This window comes from Chiloscyllium plagiosum, chromosome 21 (genome assembly GCF_004010195.1).
Source record: "Chiloscyllium plagiosum isolate BGI_BamShark_2017 chromosome 21, ASM401019v2, whole genome shotgun sequence".
NCBI lineage: Eukaryota > Metazoa > Chordata > Chondrichthyes > Orectolobiformes > Hemiscylliidae > Chiloscyllium > Chiloscyllium plagiosum.
In genome coordinates, this window is record NC_057730.1 from 29822193 (window position 1) to 29840149 (window position 17957).

General features: G+C 40.0%; 1 protein-coding gene across 3 annotated transcripts in view; it reads left to right on the forward strand.

The window, feature by feature from the left end:
- The window catches only part of unkl (unk like zinc finger), a 125423-nt gene that overhangs the window by 80328 nt on the left and 27138 nt on the right, over positions 1-17957 (forward strand). For 2 of the 3 annotated variants that reach the window (XM_043711632.1, XM_043711634.1), the window contains 2 exons: positions 135-200; positions 5934-6099. In XM_043711632.1, the coding sequence (XP_043567567.1) occupies positions 135-200; positions 5934-6099 (232 nt within the window). The remainder of the gene's footprint in view (positions 1-134; positions 201-5933; positions 6100-17957) is intronic. The other variant, XM_043711635.1, reaches the window with a different exon arrangement.

The following is a 17957-nucleotide window of genomic DNA, read 5'->3' on the forward strand; positions in this document are numbered from 1 at the left end:
AATATCTTCACTCTTTGCCATCTAGGGTGGAGAGATAGAATTGAAAACTGATGAAGTAAGATGTTATTGTGGTTGTATTGGCTGAGATATTTGAATCGGAACTGAAGTGCTTACAAATGTTTGATTACGTGCAGGCAAAACAACATAAGAATCAAACACTAGAGAGCAACCAGAAATTAAATGAACATGATAGTAAACAGGTGAGTGAGAGATGAAATTTAAATTTGATCTTGAATGTGATGGTTCTACGACTGATAGATTGGGCCTCATTGATATTGCCAGGTAGCTGCTCAGTGCAGAAAAAATGATTGTCAATTAAGGAGCTGATGGTGACATTGTGACAATGACATTAAAGGTCTGGGGAAACTGATTCAAATTCCATTGTGGCACCTGGCAAAATTTAAATTCAGCTCATTAGTCAATCTGGAATTGAAGGAAATGTTAGTCATGAAAATATCTTTTTTTGTCAAAGTGCATCTGGTTCACTGTTGTCCTTTCGAGAAGGAAATCCGTTGTCTTTGCCTGACTCGGTCTAGATGTGACTTCAGACCCATAGAAATGTGGTTAACTCCTACCTGCTGTTTTAAATTAACGAGCAAACCACTCAGTTCATTGGCAGTTATGGAAGGGCAACAAATGCTAAGTCTTGCCAGTGTACCAACATCCTGTGAAAGACAGTGAAAACAATTAGCTGAATATTTGACATGGTTTCAGTACACTGTTTCATCTAGAGAAATTTAAACAACTAGAACACCATCATTATGCCTGCACTACTTTTACAATTTGATCAAAAATATTATTTTGTTTAGAAAACATTAATTCACATTAAAGTGATATGAATTTTATTACAGAGGATCTTCTGGGAGCACTAATGCTGATTTCTTACCCACTCCACAAACATCTTTTGTGTTTCTCCCCTTTCCTCTCATCTTGGCACATTGTTCTGATACTGCTTGCAGCTATCTCGTACCTCACTTTAAATGGTGGTCTTGTGAGAGCATGGGCAGTGCGTGTTAGCAGATGATAGGAATGTGAACAACTACTTTGCCAACTTCAACTTTTATATCCAAAAACAAGCACTTTCCCTATTGAGTGGCCCAGTGATACCTGGCTGGCTGTTTCCTATAATAGCATTGTTATGGCACCAAAGGTGGCCATTTGACCCATCATGTTGGCAATAGCTCTGCAAAGAGCAATATGACTTGGTGCCATTTTCCTCTTTTTTTTCTCTCCCCCATATCCTAATCTGATGCTCCAGTGAATATCTTGATTGACTCTGCCTCCACCACACTTCTAAGTAGTTTATTTCTGACACGAATCACTCTCTGTATGGAAAAAATTCTCCCATCACATTTTCTGTGTTTTCAAACCACTTTAAGATTGTCTCTATTTGCTATTGATTCTTTTACAGGTGTGATCTGTTTCTACCTATCTACTATCCAGATCTATTATGATTTTGAAAGCACCTATTAGATTTCCTCTTTGTCATCTTATCTCCAATGAGAGCAGTCTGACCCTTTCCAATATGTCCCTGTAACTGAAATTTGTCATCTGAAATTTGGAACTATTTTTGTGCATTTCCTCTGTACTCTTGCCAATGTATTTGCATCCTTCCTATGGTGTGGGAGCCAAAAGTGTACATAGAACTCGAGCTGAGACCTAACAAATGTTTTGTTTTGTATAAATTCAAAAAAACCTTCTTGCTCTTCTACCTTGATCCTCTATAACTAAAGGATAGTATGCTTTGTTTCCAGCTTGCTTCACCTGTCCTGCTATCTTCTGGTGATGTATGCATGCCTACAACCAGGTCCTTCTGTTTCTGCACCCCATTAAATAGTGTGCCATCTATTTATATTATCTCTTCATTTTTCGGCCTATCGAAATGCAACACTTCTCTGTTCTTCACATTGACCTTATTCACCCATTCCACCAACTTGTCAATGTCCTTTCAACGTTCTACACAGTTTTCACAGCCAACATTGCTTCCAGGTTTCATATCATAATCAGAGTTAGTATCATCTGCAAATTTTGAAATTTTCCTCTGTACATCAAGAACTAGATATTTAAGATATATGGAAAAGCAAGGATCCTAATACTGAACATCTGGAAACTACCACAAACCTCCCTTCAGCCTGAAAAATATCCATTGCCTATTACTCTGTTACATATTGGTGAGCCAATTTTGTATCACATTGCTACTGTTATTTTCATTCCATGAGTTATAATTTCTTACACATCTGTTCAATGCCTTTTGAAAATCCATGTACACTACATTAACACCATTATCCCCATTGACCTTTTCTATTCCCTCTTCCAAAACTCCAAGCTAATCAAGCATTAGAATTCCATGCTGGTTCTTCGTAAACAACCCATCTTTTCCTTGTGACTACTATTCTGTCGTAAGTAATTGTTTCATGAACTGTTCCATCATTGATATGAAACTGACTGGACTATAATTGCTGGGCTCAGGTTTGAACAAGAGCTGAAGCCTGCAATTCTCCAGTTCTCTGGCATCTATCCTGAGTCCAGGGAATTCTGAAAGACTCTGCCCAATACCATGTAAACTGCATTGTCACTTTTTCAGTATCTTTGGGTTCATCTCATCCAGTCCTAACATTTTAACAGCCAGTATTGATAGTATATACCAACACATGCTGCTCAATTTTCAATCCTTCTTGTTGCACAGCTTCCTTCCCACCACACGTCCCCCCCCTCCCCCTCACGCCTGTCCAAGACCCCTCCACATCCATCATAGATTTACCTGCACTTCCACACGTCATTTATTGTATCCATTGCTCCCAATGCAGTCTCCTCTACATTGGGAAGACAGGACACCTACTTGCAGAGCACTTCAGAGAACATCTCCAGGACACACGCATGAAGCAACCTCACCGCCCCATGGCCGAGCACTTTAACTCCCTTTCCCACCCCACCAAGGACATGCAGCTGCTGGGCCTCTTCCATTGCCAAACCCCAACCACCCGATGACTAGAGGAGGAAGGCCTCGTCGTCCGCCTTGGGACCCTCCAACCAAAAGGGATCAATGTGGACTTCAACAGTTTCCTCATTTCCCTTCTGCCCACCTTATCCCGGATCCAGCCTTCTAACTCTGCATCGCCCTCATGACCTGACCTGACCTACCCATCTATCCGCTCCACCCTCCTCTCCGACTTATCACGATTACCCCCACCTTCACCTCAACCTTTTGCACTCTCAGCTACCTTCCCCCCACAGTCCCACCTCAAACCCCCCCCCACCTCCGAATCATCTCTCTACTCCCTTGGCTCTCAAGGCTCATTCCTGATTTAGGGCCTGTCCTACTGTGCTTTTCCAGCACCACACTTTCGACTCTTCCTTTTCACCACTGCCTGCATAGTAAATTCAGATCAAGAAAGATGCAATATTTTCACTTAAAACCTCAGTCAAGCTTCTTACTTCCATGTGCAATTCTCCTTTCTTGGTTCCCAGAAAGGCACAATTCCTTTTGCAACTCTTTTATTTTTTCTTTGCCTCACGAATGCTCTGAGATTTTCTCTACTTATTGACCACCATCTCTTTTTTGAGTCATACAGCAGAGAAACATATTCCACTAAATCTTTCTTATTCATAACTTATCCAAATATCTTTTAAATGTTGTAACTGTGCCTGTATCTACCACTTTCTCTGGCAGTTCATTCCACGCACAAACCACTCTTTGTGTAAAAGGTTTCCCCTCATCTCCTTTTTAAATCTATCTTCTCTTGCCTTAAAAATATGCACTCTAGTTTTGAACTGCCCTACTCTTGAGAAAAGACCTTTGTCATCCACCTTGTCTATTCGCTTCATGATTTTATAAACCCCTCTCAAGACCAGCCCTGAACCTCATATGCTCCATGAAAAGAGTCCCAGTCTTTCCCATATGTTTCCGTATCTCAAACCCTGTATTCCCGACAACATCCTCGTAAATTGTTTCTGAACGCTCTCCAATTTAATAATAACCTTCCTATAACAGGGTGACTAGAACTGCTCACAGCACTCCAGAAGAGGCCTCACAAACCACCTGCACAACCTCAATATAATGTCCCAACTCCTCTACTCAAAATTCTGAGTAATGAAGGCATATGTGCCAAACACCGCCTTAACCATTCTGTCTACCTGTGACACAAATTTCAAAGAATTATGTACCTGAACCCCTAGGTCTCTCTCTGTTCTACAACACCACCCAGAACCTTATCGTTAATTAATTAAATGTTGTCCTTGTTTGTATTACCAAAATTATTCAAATTAAACTCCATCTGCCACTCCGCCCATTGACCCAATTGATCGAGATCTGTTTGTAATTTTAGATTAACTTCTTCACTGTCCACTGTACACCAATCTTGATATCATCTGCAAACTTATTAATAATTCTCCTATATTCTCAGTAAAATCATTTATATAAATGTTTTGTGTGTCTAATAAGGTTCTTGCCCCATCTCGCCATTTCCATTTTTCCTTCTTGGTTCTCAGTTGTATTTTCTACCTGACACCTGTCATAAGCGCGCTTCATTTTAATTTAATCTTTTTTTAAAATCTGGGGAGCTCTGGATCTGTTTGCTTTCCATTTTCCTGTTCAGGGACTACACCTCTAAATATACCTCAATTAGCTCCTCTTTGAAGATATCCTATTGTTCAGTCACAATTTAATTCCTAGTGTTTGATAATCCCTTTAATTGCTAAAGGGATTGAGTTTAAAAGCAGGAAGGTTATGTTGCAGCTGTATCGGGTGCTGGTGAGGCCTCACCTGGAGTACTGCATGCTGTTATGGTCTCCTTACGTGAGAGAGAATGTACTGGTACTCGACTGGGTGCAGAGAAGGTTCACTTGGTTGATTCTGGATTGAGGCTTATGAGGAGAGACTGACTAGACTGGGATTATATTCAATGGAATTCGGAAGAATGAGGGCAATCTTTTAGAAACATATAAAATTATGAATGGAATAGATAAAGTAGAGAGGATGTTTCCACTGGCAGGTGAAACTAGGACAAGCGGGCATAGCCTCAAAATTAGAGGGAGCAGATTTAGGACTGAACTGAGAAGGAACTTCTCCACCCAGAGGGTTGTGAATCTATGGATGGGTAACCTGATGCATGAAAAGATCAGCCATGATCTTACTGAACAGTGGAGCAGGCTCGAAGGGTCTTCTGAGCCATGCCTACGTTGTTTGTCCCAATGTGGACCACAACAACCGGATCCTTCCCCTCCCACTCCAATATCCTTTCAAGCCAGTCAGAGATGTCCTGCGCCCAGCACTAGGCAGGCAACACACCGTGTGGGACTCTCTATCTAGCTTGTAAAGGATGCTATCTATTCCCCCTAATTATAGAATCCCCTATAACTATAACTTGTCTTTGCTCCCTTTTCTCCCCCCCCCCCCCTCTTGATTGGCCTCCTGCACCATGGTGCCGTGGTCAGCTGGCTCATCCTCCCTTTTCCTCATCTACACAGGGAGTAAGTAACTCATATCTGTTGGACAAGGTCAAGAGCAGTTCTACTGCTTAATCTGATATTAGGAATTGAGATTGTCCACAGAATTTCTACTCAGCACTTGACTGCCTTAATTACAACATTTCAAGTTATGATGCAAAAATTATTTTTCGGTTATCATGCAGCAAGTGCAATAGAGCATTTGTCCTTTGATTACAGATTAATAAGATCCTGAATAATTTGACTGAAAAATATTTATAACGTTGTGCTATTCCCACAACTGGGAAAAGCTCAATTTCAAAATCAAAAATCAATAGTTTTGGAAAAATTTTATTTATAAATTTTTTGTTTCTCACAATGGAGTTTATGAAACTCCATAATGTGAAAATGATTGCATTTATTAAATGCAATTAGAAATTAATTATTATTAATTAGTTTGTTCGTAAGTTCATTCTTATTCTAACCAAATTGTTTCTGTCCTTTTACAGAATCTTTTAAATGTGTTTTCAGTGGTAAATCCACTGGCTTCCAGTATAACATCCAGTTTGGCATCTAGTATTGGATCTGATACTTCATCTCCCTCGACTTTGTCAACTATGAATGCCAAAGCAGTTCCATTTTATCCTGCTAGCAATACAGTAGAATCCGTTATTGGTAAGTTCTAATTTAATTTGGAGAGCTATTTGGATATCTGTAGAGCTGTGATTTTGAATTATTTGTAGTAACCTTGGTGGTTGAGATTTACGATCTTGATAATAGAACTGTTTTTGAGCTGATTATGCTGCTTCATTTACTCAGCTACATTGGGGAGTATGGAATGTCAGAAGTCGTATTAACATCAAACTCTCAGTTTATGTACAGTGACCCCTACTGCAAGTGCATGTTATTAAGGATAGTTGTAGTTTGTATATTAAAGTTTTCTATTGGTTAAGTACTGTTTCTAATCCTGGCTAGACGAGACTATTCAGGACTGAACGACTATGGCTGCGTTATTGCTTTGGAGCTTGCTTCCAGTTCCAGTTTTACTTTCCTGTTTGCCACCGATTTCCTGCCAGCTGTTGTTTTTACCCAAATATTGAATGGAATTTTCAGGTTCATTTTACCAGTAAATCTGGACCATTACCAGATGTATCCAACATTGTTATGGACCAGACCAAATTCTTTCAAAAGATGTCAAGGAGATGGCCTAGACGTTCACATTTTCTTGTTCCAAAGGCAAATGCCAGGCATTGCATTCCATATGCAGTTTGATTGGTCAAACTACCAGGCTTGAAGCAAAGCACAATTTAATCATACACTGCAGTTAAAATGCAGACAAAATGAAAATAAAAGTTGGACGAACTGTAATTATTGAAATCCTTAAAATAATAACATACTCATTAACTGTTCTAATGTAATAACATCCTATAAACATCCCCTTGGCAAAGTCAGTAAAATAGATAGTCTCACATACAATTCCAGCAGCAGAAAGAGAACCCTAGCTTTTAGCTGCAACAGAGAGAGGAAAAACAGCTTCCACATCAAGATCCCAGCAACTCCTACTGAAACCTAAAAGCTTGGTCCTGTGGGAGCTTGACCCCACCCATTCAGGCTGCTTCTGTTGTTTCAGTTTTTAAAAAAAACCCCAAGGTCTCACAAGCTGTTTACTTTATTGGCTTTAAGCAGGTTGCTCGTTGCCTCTCTCATTCTCTTTGTTTAAAAAAAAGACAAAATACACCTCTATAAACCATAGTTTCATAACCTCCTACACCCCATCAATATGCAAAGATGGCTTAATTTTTAAAAGTTTGGGTGAAGATTTGTAGCTCGGGTGCTTGTTGTTGTGGTTCTGTTCGCCGAGCTGGAAATTTTGGTTGCAAACGTTTCATCCCCTGTCTAGGTGACATCCTCAGTGCTTGGGAGCCTCCTGTGAAGCGCTTCTGTGGTGTTTCCTCCGGCATTTATAGTGGCCTGTCCCTGCCACTTCCGGTTGTCAGTTTCAGCTGTCCACTGTAGTGGCCGGTATATTGGGTCCAGGTCAATGTGTTTGTTGATGGAGTTGTGGATGAGTGACATTCTTCTAGGAATTCCCTGGCTGTTCTTTGTTTCGCTTGCCCTATAATGGTAGGGTTGTCCCAGTCAAATCCATGTTGCTTGTCGTCTGCGTGTGTGGCGTGTGGGATAGCTGGTTGTGTTGTTTCGTGGATGTGGATCGTTAGCTGTCTTCCTGTTTGTCCTATATAGTGTTTTGTGCAGTCCTTGCATGGGATTTTTAATTTTTAAAACTTTTAGTTTTATGCTATCCGTAGACTATAATACAGATACATTAAATTGACTCTAAGCTTGCAAATGTTCATGACTACAGTCCATTTCAATCCATTTATTCCCTGCCACTGAATGCCTCAATTTTTCTTCTTCAAAGTGACAATGCAACGGCAAATACATTCTTTTGTCCTGCCACATGCGTAATTTAAAAATTGAATTGCTGCAATAATAAGCTCAATCTACATCAGTAATTTTCTTAAAAACATTAAGGGATTATGATCAGTGTACAGTTGTCTCAGACACATTACTGACAATGTAAATTTGAAATGTTACAATGCCAACACTAACCTCAAGGTCGTCGTCTTAATTGTGGGATACTTATGTTGATGACTATTCAGTTTTTTGAAAAAAATACCTGTTATGTCTTTCTATCTTATTTTCTTGCAAGAGTATAGCGCAGACACCCACATCACTTGCATTGATAGCAACCTTGAGTGGCTTTGCATAATTACATGTAGTAATAGGCAGTGTTAACAGTTTTTGAGGTTGTCAAATGCCTTCTGACATTCTTCTGTCCACTGAAATTCTCTGCATTTCTTCAAGTCAGTCAGTGGAGCAACTGCACTGCTAAAATTCAGTACAAACTTCAGCTAAAAACTGCTCAATCCCAGGAATTGTAGTACTTACCTCTTCTTCCGTGGTATCTGAAACTCCCCAGTAATCTTTATTTTCACATCCCAGAAGTACTTTTGTCTGCGTCCAATGACGTGGCCAAGGGATGTGACTTGGGCTTTTGTGAACTCACTCTTAGCCAGGTTTATCACCAAGCTCACTCCTGAAGTCAGTTGAAAACTTCTAGTAGGTGCTCCAAATATTCCTTGCCGGTGTGACTAAAAATTACCAGATCATCAATGTAAACCACACAGTTGTGGAATCCAAAAATGACCTTCTTGGTTATTCTTTAATGTGTGGCTGGCGTATCTTAAACTGGTACAGTCCATTCAGTGTCATGAAAACCAAAATTTCCTTTCATTGTTTTGGATAAAGATACTTGCCAGTGTACTCTGAAATTTTGAAATGTAAATTGCTTGTCCCACTTTGCCAATAAAATTTTCCAAGCAGAGTGCAAAATATGAATGAGATTTTGTAACTACGTTGATTTTTATGGTAGTCCACACATTCGTTGGGTACCATTTGGTTTTGGCACCATCACTGTAGATGAGCTCCATTCACTGCAGCCCACTTCAATTAAATTATCTTTGATTTATTGTCGTGTGTACCCAAGTAAGTGAAAAACTTTGTATATGATAAGTACAGGCAAACCATAATAAGCAAGGAAATACAGATCAAAAAGACTTGGAGGCATACAGGTTACATTGCACAGGGCATGTGCTAAGCGAGATCAGTCAGGAAAAGGTTGTAGGAAATCATTACCTGGGATGCGATGGGTCTTTGTTAATGTTGGCAGACTTTCCACGGCAGCGAGCAGTGTAAATGGAGACCTTGGATGGAATGTTGTCTTCTGTGAGGGACTGGGCTGTGCACACCATCTTCTGTAGTTTCTTACGGCCCTGGGCAGAGCAGTTGTCATACCAGGCCGTTATGCATCCGGACAGTCTACTTTCACTGGTGCATCTGTAGAAGTTGGTGAGGGTCATTATGGACATGCCAAATTTTCTGAGCCACCTGGGGAAGAAGAGGTGTTGTGCTTTCTTGACTATCACGTCAAGATGAGAAGTCAAGGTTGTTGGTTATCGTTACTCTGAAGAATTTGATGCTCTGCAACCTCTCAACCTCAGTTCTGTTGATGTAGAAGTCTGAAGTCAATGATCAGTTCTTTAGTTTTGCCGATGTTGAGAGAGAGGTTCTCATTGCACCATGTCACCAAGCCCTCTATCACCTTTCTGTATTTTGACTTGTTGTTAGATATTCGTCCTATGGTGGTGCTGTTAGCGACCTTGTGGATGGCATTCATTCGGAATTTGACAACACAGTTGCAGGTGTAAAGAGAGTACCGTATGGGGCTGAGAATGCATCCTTGGGAGGCTCCAGTGTTGAATGTTATTGTGAAGGAGGTACATGGGTTCAATTTTTTTTTGAACTTGTGCCATCTTAAGAAGGCTAATTCTGTAAAGATGTTGCTTAATTGGAACAGCATTTCTTATATCTACATCACGCATAATTAGATTGGTACTTTCCAGCTTATTCCCACATATTTCTGTGTGATTGTAATGACTCTTTCAGGTCATTTCAATTTTCCCTTAGAAAGTAATTCAGTAATTTATCCTATTTTTGAGAACTTCCTCATTGTCCAATTTATTTTGAGGAATGTCCAATTCAGAATAGTCTGAGCTGGGTTCTTCACTCTGTTGTCACCAGTAACACATCCTCTTTTTGTTTTCATTCCCTATCAATATACCTTTTGAGCATATTCATATGACCCACTGAGATATTTCTTTCTATCTGGTGTTCTTATCAAATAATTTACCTTTCTCAGTTCCCTGTCGATTTGATAAGGCCCACTAAACCTTGCCTTTAAAGGTTCACCAGCCAAGTCACCTGTGCTTTTTAATCTCTGCCTAAAATTTGACACATAGTCCAAATATGTGGTCTCTGAACTCTAACTCACCAATTTCTCCTTAATTTCAGTGGTCTTCTCACCTCCTGTCAAAACCTAATTCAAATTGGCTGAATCTAGTTGATTTATTTGATGCATCCCTAATTGCAAACAATACAAATGGAGTTCCTCTATCTCAATCCTCTGGATAGTCTTGACTATAAGCCCTCAACATGGTCTTTTAAGTTTGATGCCTCAGTTCTAATGCTCCCTGGATGATATGCAGTGGATTTGGATTGTTTTATCCTAAGATATCCATAACTTCCTTCAATAATTTGAATGTAAAATTTGACCCTTAATCTGCTTGTATCTTTGTGGGTAGTCTGTATCTCATAAAGAAAAAAATTTGAATAACTCTTCTACAATGTTTTTAACCATGATACTGTCTAATGGAGTGGCCTCTGGAAATCTAGTAGATGCATCCATTATGGTCAATAAATACTGATTCCCACTTTTTTTGTTTTAGGTAGGGTTCCTGTGCAATCAATTTAGACTCTGTAAAAGTTCCTCAAATGCAGGCATGAATATTAAGGGTCCTGATTTTATCACTGGCTGAGGTTTTGCAATTACCTGATACGTTTAACATGTCATGTCTGACAAATGTCAACCACATTCTTCAGCAGTCCAGGCCAATAAAATGTTTTTTCATTTTGGCTTGTGTTTTCTTTGCTCCCAAGTGACATTCTATTAGTAATTTATGTGCTACCTGCAGTGCTTCTTTTCTTTAAGCCACCGGTAATGCCACTTGACAAAATTTTGCCCATTTTTCATCTGCCTGAATATGTGATGGGCTCTGTTTCCTCATCAAGACTTCATTTTAAGATACAACGTTCTGGGATGCACTCAGTTTCTACCTCTGTGTGTATGCTTTTTTTCCTGAAAACTGCTTTCATTTTTCATCATTCTGTTGTAATTCAGCTAATTTCTCCAAACTAAAAACGTCCATTCTGTCCTCCATCTACTCTTGTTTTCTTCTCAACCATTTGATCAAGCTTGGTTTCTGATATTTAAACTTGAGCTTCCTTATCTTTATTCTTTGATTTCTCCTCCTGCTTCAACCTGTGGTTTTGTGACCTTGTTAACATACAGTTAGGAAAAATGCCAGAATATACTTTGTATAACACCTCAGTTCCTGATTTTCCACTGGCCTTTCAATCGCAGTGGGCATCACTCCCATCTGTGATTCAGCAATATTATTATCAAGGATAAAATGGATTTCTGCAACTGATTAATTCCTCGATTAATCCCAACACCACTTCAACATGTTTCACTGGTCTCTCCAGCCTCACATTGTCTAATGGAACACTGCTGTTCTGACCATGAATTCCAGTATTGGAGGAAGTGATGTGGTACCAAATGGCTGCTGTGTCCTGGATTGTTCCAAGTTTGTTGAGTGTTGTTGGAGTTGTCATCCAGGCAAGTGAGGAGTGTTCTATCACACTTCTAATTCATGCCTTGAAGATCATTGACTAGCTTTGGAGAGTCAGGAAGTAAATTGCTCAATACAGGATTTCTAGCCTCTGACTGGCTCTTGTAGTCACAGTGTTTATATGCAGTATTTATTTTCTGGTCAGTGGTAACCCCCCCCACCCCCCCGAATCTTAGTAGTGGGGTTTTCAGTGATAGTGATGCCATTACATGTCAAGAAGTGATGCTTAGATTTGGAGATTTGCTGACATAGAGCATGAATGTTACTTGTTCCATGTCAGCCAAGCCTAGGTATTATTTGTGTATTGGTTCATTTGGCCATGGGCATCTTCACCATCTGAGGAATCATGAAAGATGTGAAATATTGTGCAATCATCAATAAACATATGCAGAAGTAGATCCCCAAAATATGGTTAATGGTTTTCTTGGATTGCCTGATCTGTTTGTCAACTCCGCGGTACTAATTCTGAAGAGTTTTTCAAGCCTTTGGGAAGGTACCTCTTCTGAGTACGTGTGCCAAAGTTTTATTATTCTTATATTTTTGTGTATAAATTCATTCAAATTGAATCTTAATAAAGTATTTCTTTAAGATCTCCAAATTTGATATTGATGTGACAGGAGAAGTTGTCTTGTTGATTCTAGGTTTTTGTGATCTCATTTATCAATTTCATTTTGTAGCTGATGGTTATGTTTAGAAATAATTTGGGAGTTGTATTAAGTAGAAATCATCTGTGTACCATTTAGGCTGCCAGTGAATGCACTATAATTGGCCTCTGACATGCAAGGGTGGAGCATGGCAATGAGCTCTCATGTCTGCTCCTGATTGTAAGTATGTTCATTGAGGACAAGATCTGCTTTAAAGTTACTTCTTGCTTTTCATCTTTCCTTTGATAAGGGAACCAAAACTGTTCAGTTTTCCAGGTACCATCTGATAAGTGCTATTGTATAATTGTAGCAAGAACTCCCTATTTTTATATTCCATTCCCCTGGAAATAAGCGGTAACAGTCTGTTTGCTTCTGATTATGTTTCATATACCAGGTTTTTGCCCACTTGGTCTGCCTGTGTCCCTTTGTAGATTCCTTGATGTTATCTTCACTACTGGCCTTCCCACCTATTTTTGCGTCATCCACAAACTTAACAATAGTCTTCTATCATCCAAGGCATTTATGTGTTATCCCTGTGGTGCTGGTTCAGTGGTTGCAGGTTGTCATTCTTGAAAACGCGAACTTTCTTACTATCTTCTGTTCGTTGGCCAGTCCTCTCTACGCTAGCGTACTACGCCAAATTCCATGGTCTCTTGCCTTGTTGAGCTGCCTTACGTGCAGTACCATAATGAATGCCTTATGGAAATCTACTGGTTCCATTTTACCTGTCCTGCATTTTGGGAAATCCTGGTGGTTTTCTGGTATTATTTCCCCTTCGGTGGAGCTGTACTGGCTGTGCTTGATTATGTTATGTATTTCTAGACTCCCAACATTTCTCCCCTGAGGGGCCATCTGAAAGAAGTGTATAAAATTGAGAGGCATGGATGGGGAGGATGGTGGGAATTAGAATGGAAATTCAAGGTGGGGGCAAAGATTTAAAGTGAGAGGAGGATAGATTAAAGGAGCTGTACGAGGAAGGTTTTTTTTGTGCAGAGAGTAGTAGGTGCCTGGAGGTGCTGCCAAAGCAAGTGGTACGAGCAGATACGACAGCAACATTTAAGTGGTATCTAGATACGTTAACAGGTAGTGGGATGTGGATCATGTGCAGGCAGATCGGATTAGTTTGGCATAGCATCATGGTCAGCACAGACAAGATAGGCTGAAGGGCCTCTTCCTGTGCTGTTCTGTTTTTATGTATACCTACGTTGCACATTTTAATATAATAACACACCCAAGGCTTTTCATTGGAGTGTTATAACTGTGTAAAGAGATATTAGGGAAAATAATCAAAAGCTTGGTCAAAGAGAGATTTGAATGAACATCTTAAAAAGAAGAGGGGGTAGTGTTCAGATAACCTAAAGCCTTGGTTGCTGAAAACACGACTAACTTTGATAGAAGAGTACAAGTCAGGGATGCTCCGAAGTTGAAAGATTGCTGTCGTGGAATGCTCTCTGGCATCACACCGATAGCAAGGAGGCAAGACCCGGGAGGGATTTACCAACAATAGTGAGAAATTAAAAACTGAGATTTTGCCAAACTGAAAGCCATTGTAGATCTATGGACACAAGGTTAAATGAATGAACAGTTCTTAGTGAAATTCAGGACATAGATGCCAGAATTCTGTTGAGGCTGAAAGAGGATAAAAAGAGCTGGAGGATGGTCAAGACTGCTTTGGACTAGTCATGTTTTGGAGGAGCTGGTGTTGGACTGGGTTGGACAAAATTAAAAATCACACAACATCAGGTTATAGTGCAAGGTTTGTGAAGGTTTGTAGCTCAGGTTTAGGGTGTAGGCTTGCTCGCTGAGCTGTAGGTTTGACATCCAGACGTTTCATTACTTGGCTAGGTAACATCATCATCAGTGGCGACCACCAAGTGAAGCGAAGCTGTTGTCTCCTGCTTTCTACCTAGCCAGGTAATGAAACTTCTGGATATCAAACCTACAGCTCAATGAGCAAACCTACACCCTAAATCAGGTTATAGTCCAACAGGTTTATTTGGAAACTGTAGCTTTTGGAGCACTGCTCCTTCATCAGGTAGCTGTGCAGAAGGGTCACCAGATCCAAAACGTTAACTTTGATTTCTCATTGCAGATGCTGTCAGATCTGCTGAGCTTTTCCTGCAACCTCTGTTTTGTTTCTGATTCACAGCATCTGCAGTTCTTTTGGTTCTTATTAAGACGAGCAGTAATTTGTTTAGAATTGTGTACCTTTGAATTCTCTTCCCTAAAAGGCTAAACTTATAAAATATTTTTAAGCATCCATTCCACAGTAAGCAGGTGTATTAAATTCTTGCTTTTAATAATATATTAGGGTATGCACTTCATATTAGTGATACCGCAGTGTTGAGCAGGCTTGATTATGTAATCTGAGTGTGTTCTGTTTGTGCTGGTGCTGCAATATCGAGCAGACTTGCTGACCTCACTATTTGGGTATGTATGGAACCATTGTGACACTGTAGTATTGAGCTGATTGAGCTGGCTTGGCATTTATAGTGTTAAATACAGCCAGTTTTTCCATTGAGGTGTCAGATTGCTCTGGCTGCTGTGTTAGGCTGCTGTGAACACGTGATGTAAATTGCTGTGATTAGTCAGTTTGTACAGAGGGAGGGGGTGTTGAACAAGAAATGGGTGTGGAATAGAGGCTGGTGCAGAGTGACTCAGCAGTCAGAAGGCCAACACGAGTCTTGAACTGCACAGTTTATTCCGTCAAGCTGAGGACACAATTACTGTGAGAATTCACAAATTTTTGTATTGTCTTTCTGCTAAGTTTTTAACAGCAACATTTCATTATTACTACAGCATTGTGGTGTATATTTTAATGGTTTGGATGATAATGAAAACTCACAATAAGGAAGATAACTTAAAAATGGTTTGAATTTATTGGTAGGTGATAATACCAGAGCTTGAACAGGTCAAAGTTCTGGTGGTGTTTGAGAAGGAATGTGATCTTTTCTGTACTGTGTGCGGTTTGTATTTAAATTGGTTTTGTATTTAAGCATGCTTGTGGTCAATGCAACCTTCAAGTACAAAGAAGTGTCAGCTTAGTTTGTGCACAGATGTGTTGACTGAAAAAAAACTGCATGGTTTGTTATTAAGAGGTTGGGATATACACACTTTTGTATTAAATCCTGCAACTATGTTTCGCTATTGAATTTAATAGCTCTGCTTGATGGCTTGGTGGTAAAGTTCATGTCTGTTGAGTCAGCCGAATCTCTGAGCTGTTACAATAGAACTTATTTTAGATTCTCTACAATGTGGAAACAGGCCATTTGGCCCAACAGGTGCACACCGACCCTCCTGAAGAGTAACCCACCCAGACCCATTTCCCTCTGACTAAAGCACCTAACACTATGGGCAATTTAGAATGGCCAATCTACTTGACCTGCACATCTTTGGATTTTGGGAGGAAACCCACACAGACACTGGGAGAATGTACAAACTCCACAAACAGTCGCCTGAGGCTGGAATCAAATCCAGGTCTGGCGTTGTGAGGCTGCAGTACTAACCACTGAGCCATTGTAGGTTGGGGATGGGGAAGGCTCAGCCCAAGTCACAACAACAGACTATACTGGAAGTGTATGTATGAATATTAGAGAATTTACATTCTCAGCATTTTAGTAGTCAGCACCATTCAGTACTGAGGCTTGAGCACAAATAATAGCCACATAGATAAGGTACAAGACACTGGCTGTGTTCAAGCATCATCCCCTTCTGCCTTCAGGTGGCAATGATGCTAATAAAATTCGACTTTCAGCAGCCCCAAGATCGCTAGTAATACTTAGTGAAGGCATTTTATTTTTGTAACTGATATTGCACCTTGGCGTACCCATCCAATGTAACTTAAGAAATAACATTCATTCAACTCTTTGTGTAACATTTCAGGTTATGTTCTTGGTCTTGTGCTTTACTAGTTAAGAAAAGAACAGATGAGAATAACTTGAGTCCTTTGCATCGCTCATGAACTTACACTGTACTAATTGGGTTGACATATTCTCTGTTTCTAAAATACCTGGTGCCAGCTGTGTCCTTTGATGACTGTTATAGCAGTGAACTTTTAACCTTTATTATCCATGTGGAAGAAACTGATGAATTGTTTAATATTGTTGGTGGTTGTAACCTAACTTGTGTTGGTAGCTATGAAAGCATCTTACTTTTGCAGTTAACATTTCATTTCAACTTGTACATTCAAAATAAAAAGTTTACACTTGTTTTTCATTGGAACACCTTTGCCAAGTGGATTCAGTTAGGAATAGTTTTATTTTGTTTAAATTGTGAAGATGCTGGTTCTGTTCCTTGTCCAATATAGAGTCTGTTATCTCAGTCAGAAGGGTTCTTTATAGTTGGCCTCAGCATTTGAGTTAAGAAGAGGTAAGCAGCTGGGTTTCCTGTCTCACTGTACGTGACCTGGCCTTCCATGGGTATTACAGGAAAATGGATGTCAACTGAAGATCAAGATTGTCATTACTAACTTGTGGTTACGGGTGAGATCCTTGGTTGTTAACAGGACCTGTGGAACTGTACTGCAGCAAGGAATCTCACCCTTCATAATAACGACAGAGTGGACAACTTGCTAATAAGAGACAGAGGTTTGTGAAATTTGGCATGGATGAAGAGTTGTATTTATTTTGTGTTGATTCTTGTATTGCGCGTGACTGCTACCTTCAATTACTATTCTCCTCCCTCTTTCCTCCATTCCCTTCTGTAAGTTATCATTCTTCATAACTCCTTCCAACTGATATATGTCCATTACCTGTTTAATGTAACTCAGCACAATTCCATCTGCTCACACCGTCTATTTGTACACTGGCTTGTGATGAGCTGAATCACATTAAAAGGTGAGCCCAATTGTATTAACCCCTCTGCTGCTCCAATTGAAATTGGGTAGGTCAGCACAATAAATGAGATTGTGGTTGGCATAGTTCAATACTAGCAAGTTTTGAGAAGATTTGTAACACAGGTTGAGGTTCTGGATGTAGGTTTCCCCGCTGAACTGGAAGGTTCATTTTCAGACGTTTCATCACCATACTAGGTAACATCTTTCATGAGCCTGCGGATGAAGCACTGCTGGTGTTTCCTGTTTATGTTTGGGTTTCCTTGGGTTGGTGATGTCATTTCCTATGGTGATGTCATTTCCTGTTCTTTTTCTCAGGGGGTTGTAAATGGGGACCAACTCAATGTGTTTGTTGGTAGAGTTCTGATTGGAATGCCATGCTTCTAGGAATTCTTGTGGATGTCTCTGTTTGGCTTGTCCTAGGATGGATGTGTTGTCCCAGTTGAAGTGGTTTCCTTCCTTATCTGTATGTAAGGACGCAACTGAGAGAGGGTCATGTCATCACACTAAAACAGCAACTAATGAACATGAAAGACCCTATACAGACAACAAGCAAAACTAATGTCATTTACAAAATATCATGCAAAAACTCTAACAAACACTACATTGGACAAACAGGCAGAAAACTAGCCACCAGGATACATGAACGTCAACTAGCCACAAAATGACATGACCCTGTCTCTCACTAGTATCCTTACATACAGATGAGGAAGGAAGCCACTTCGACTGGGACAACACATCCATCCT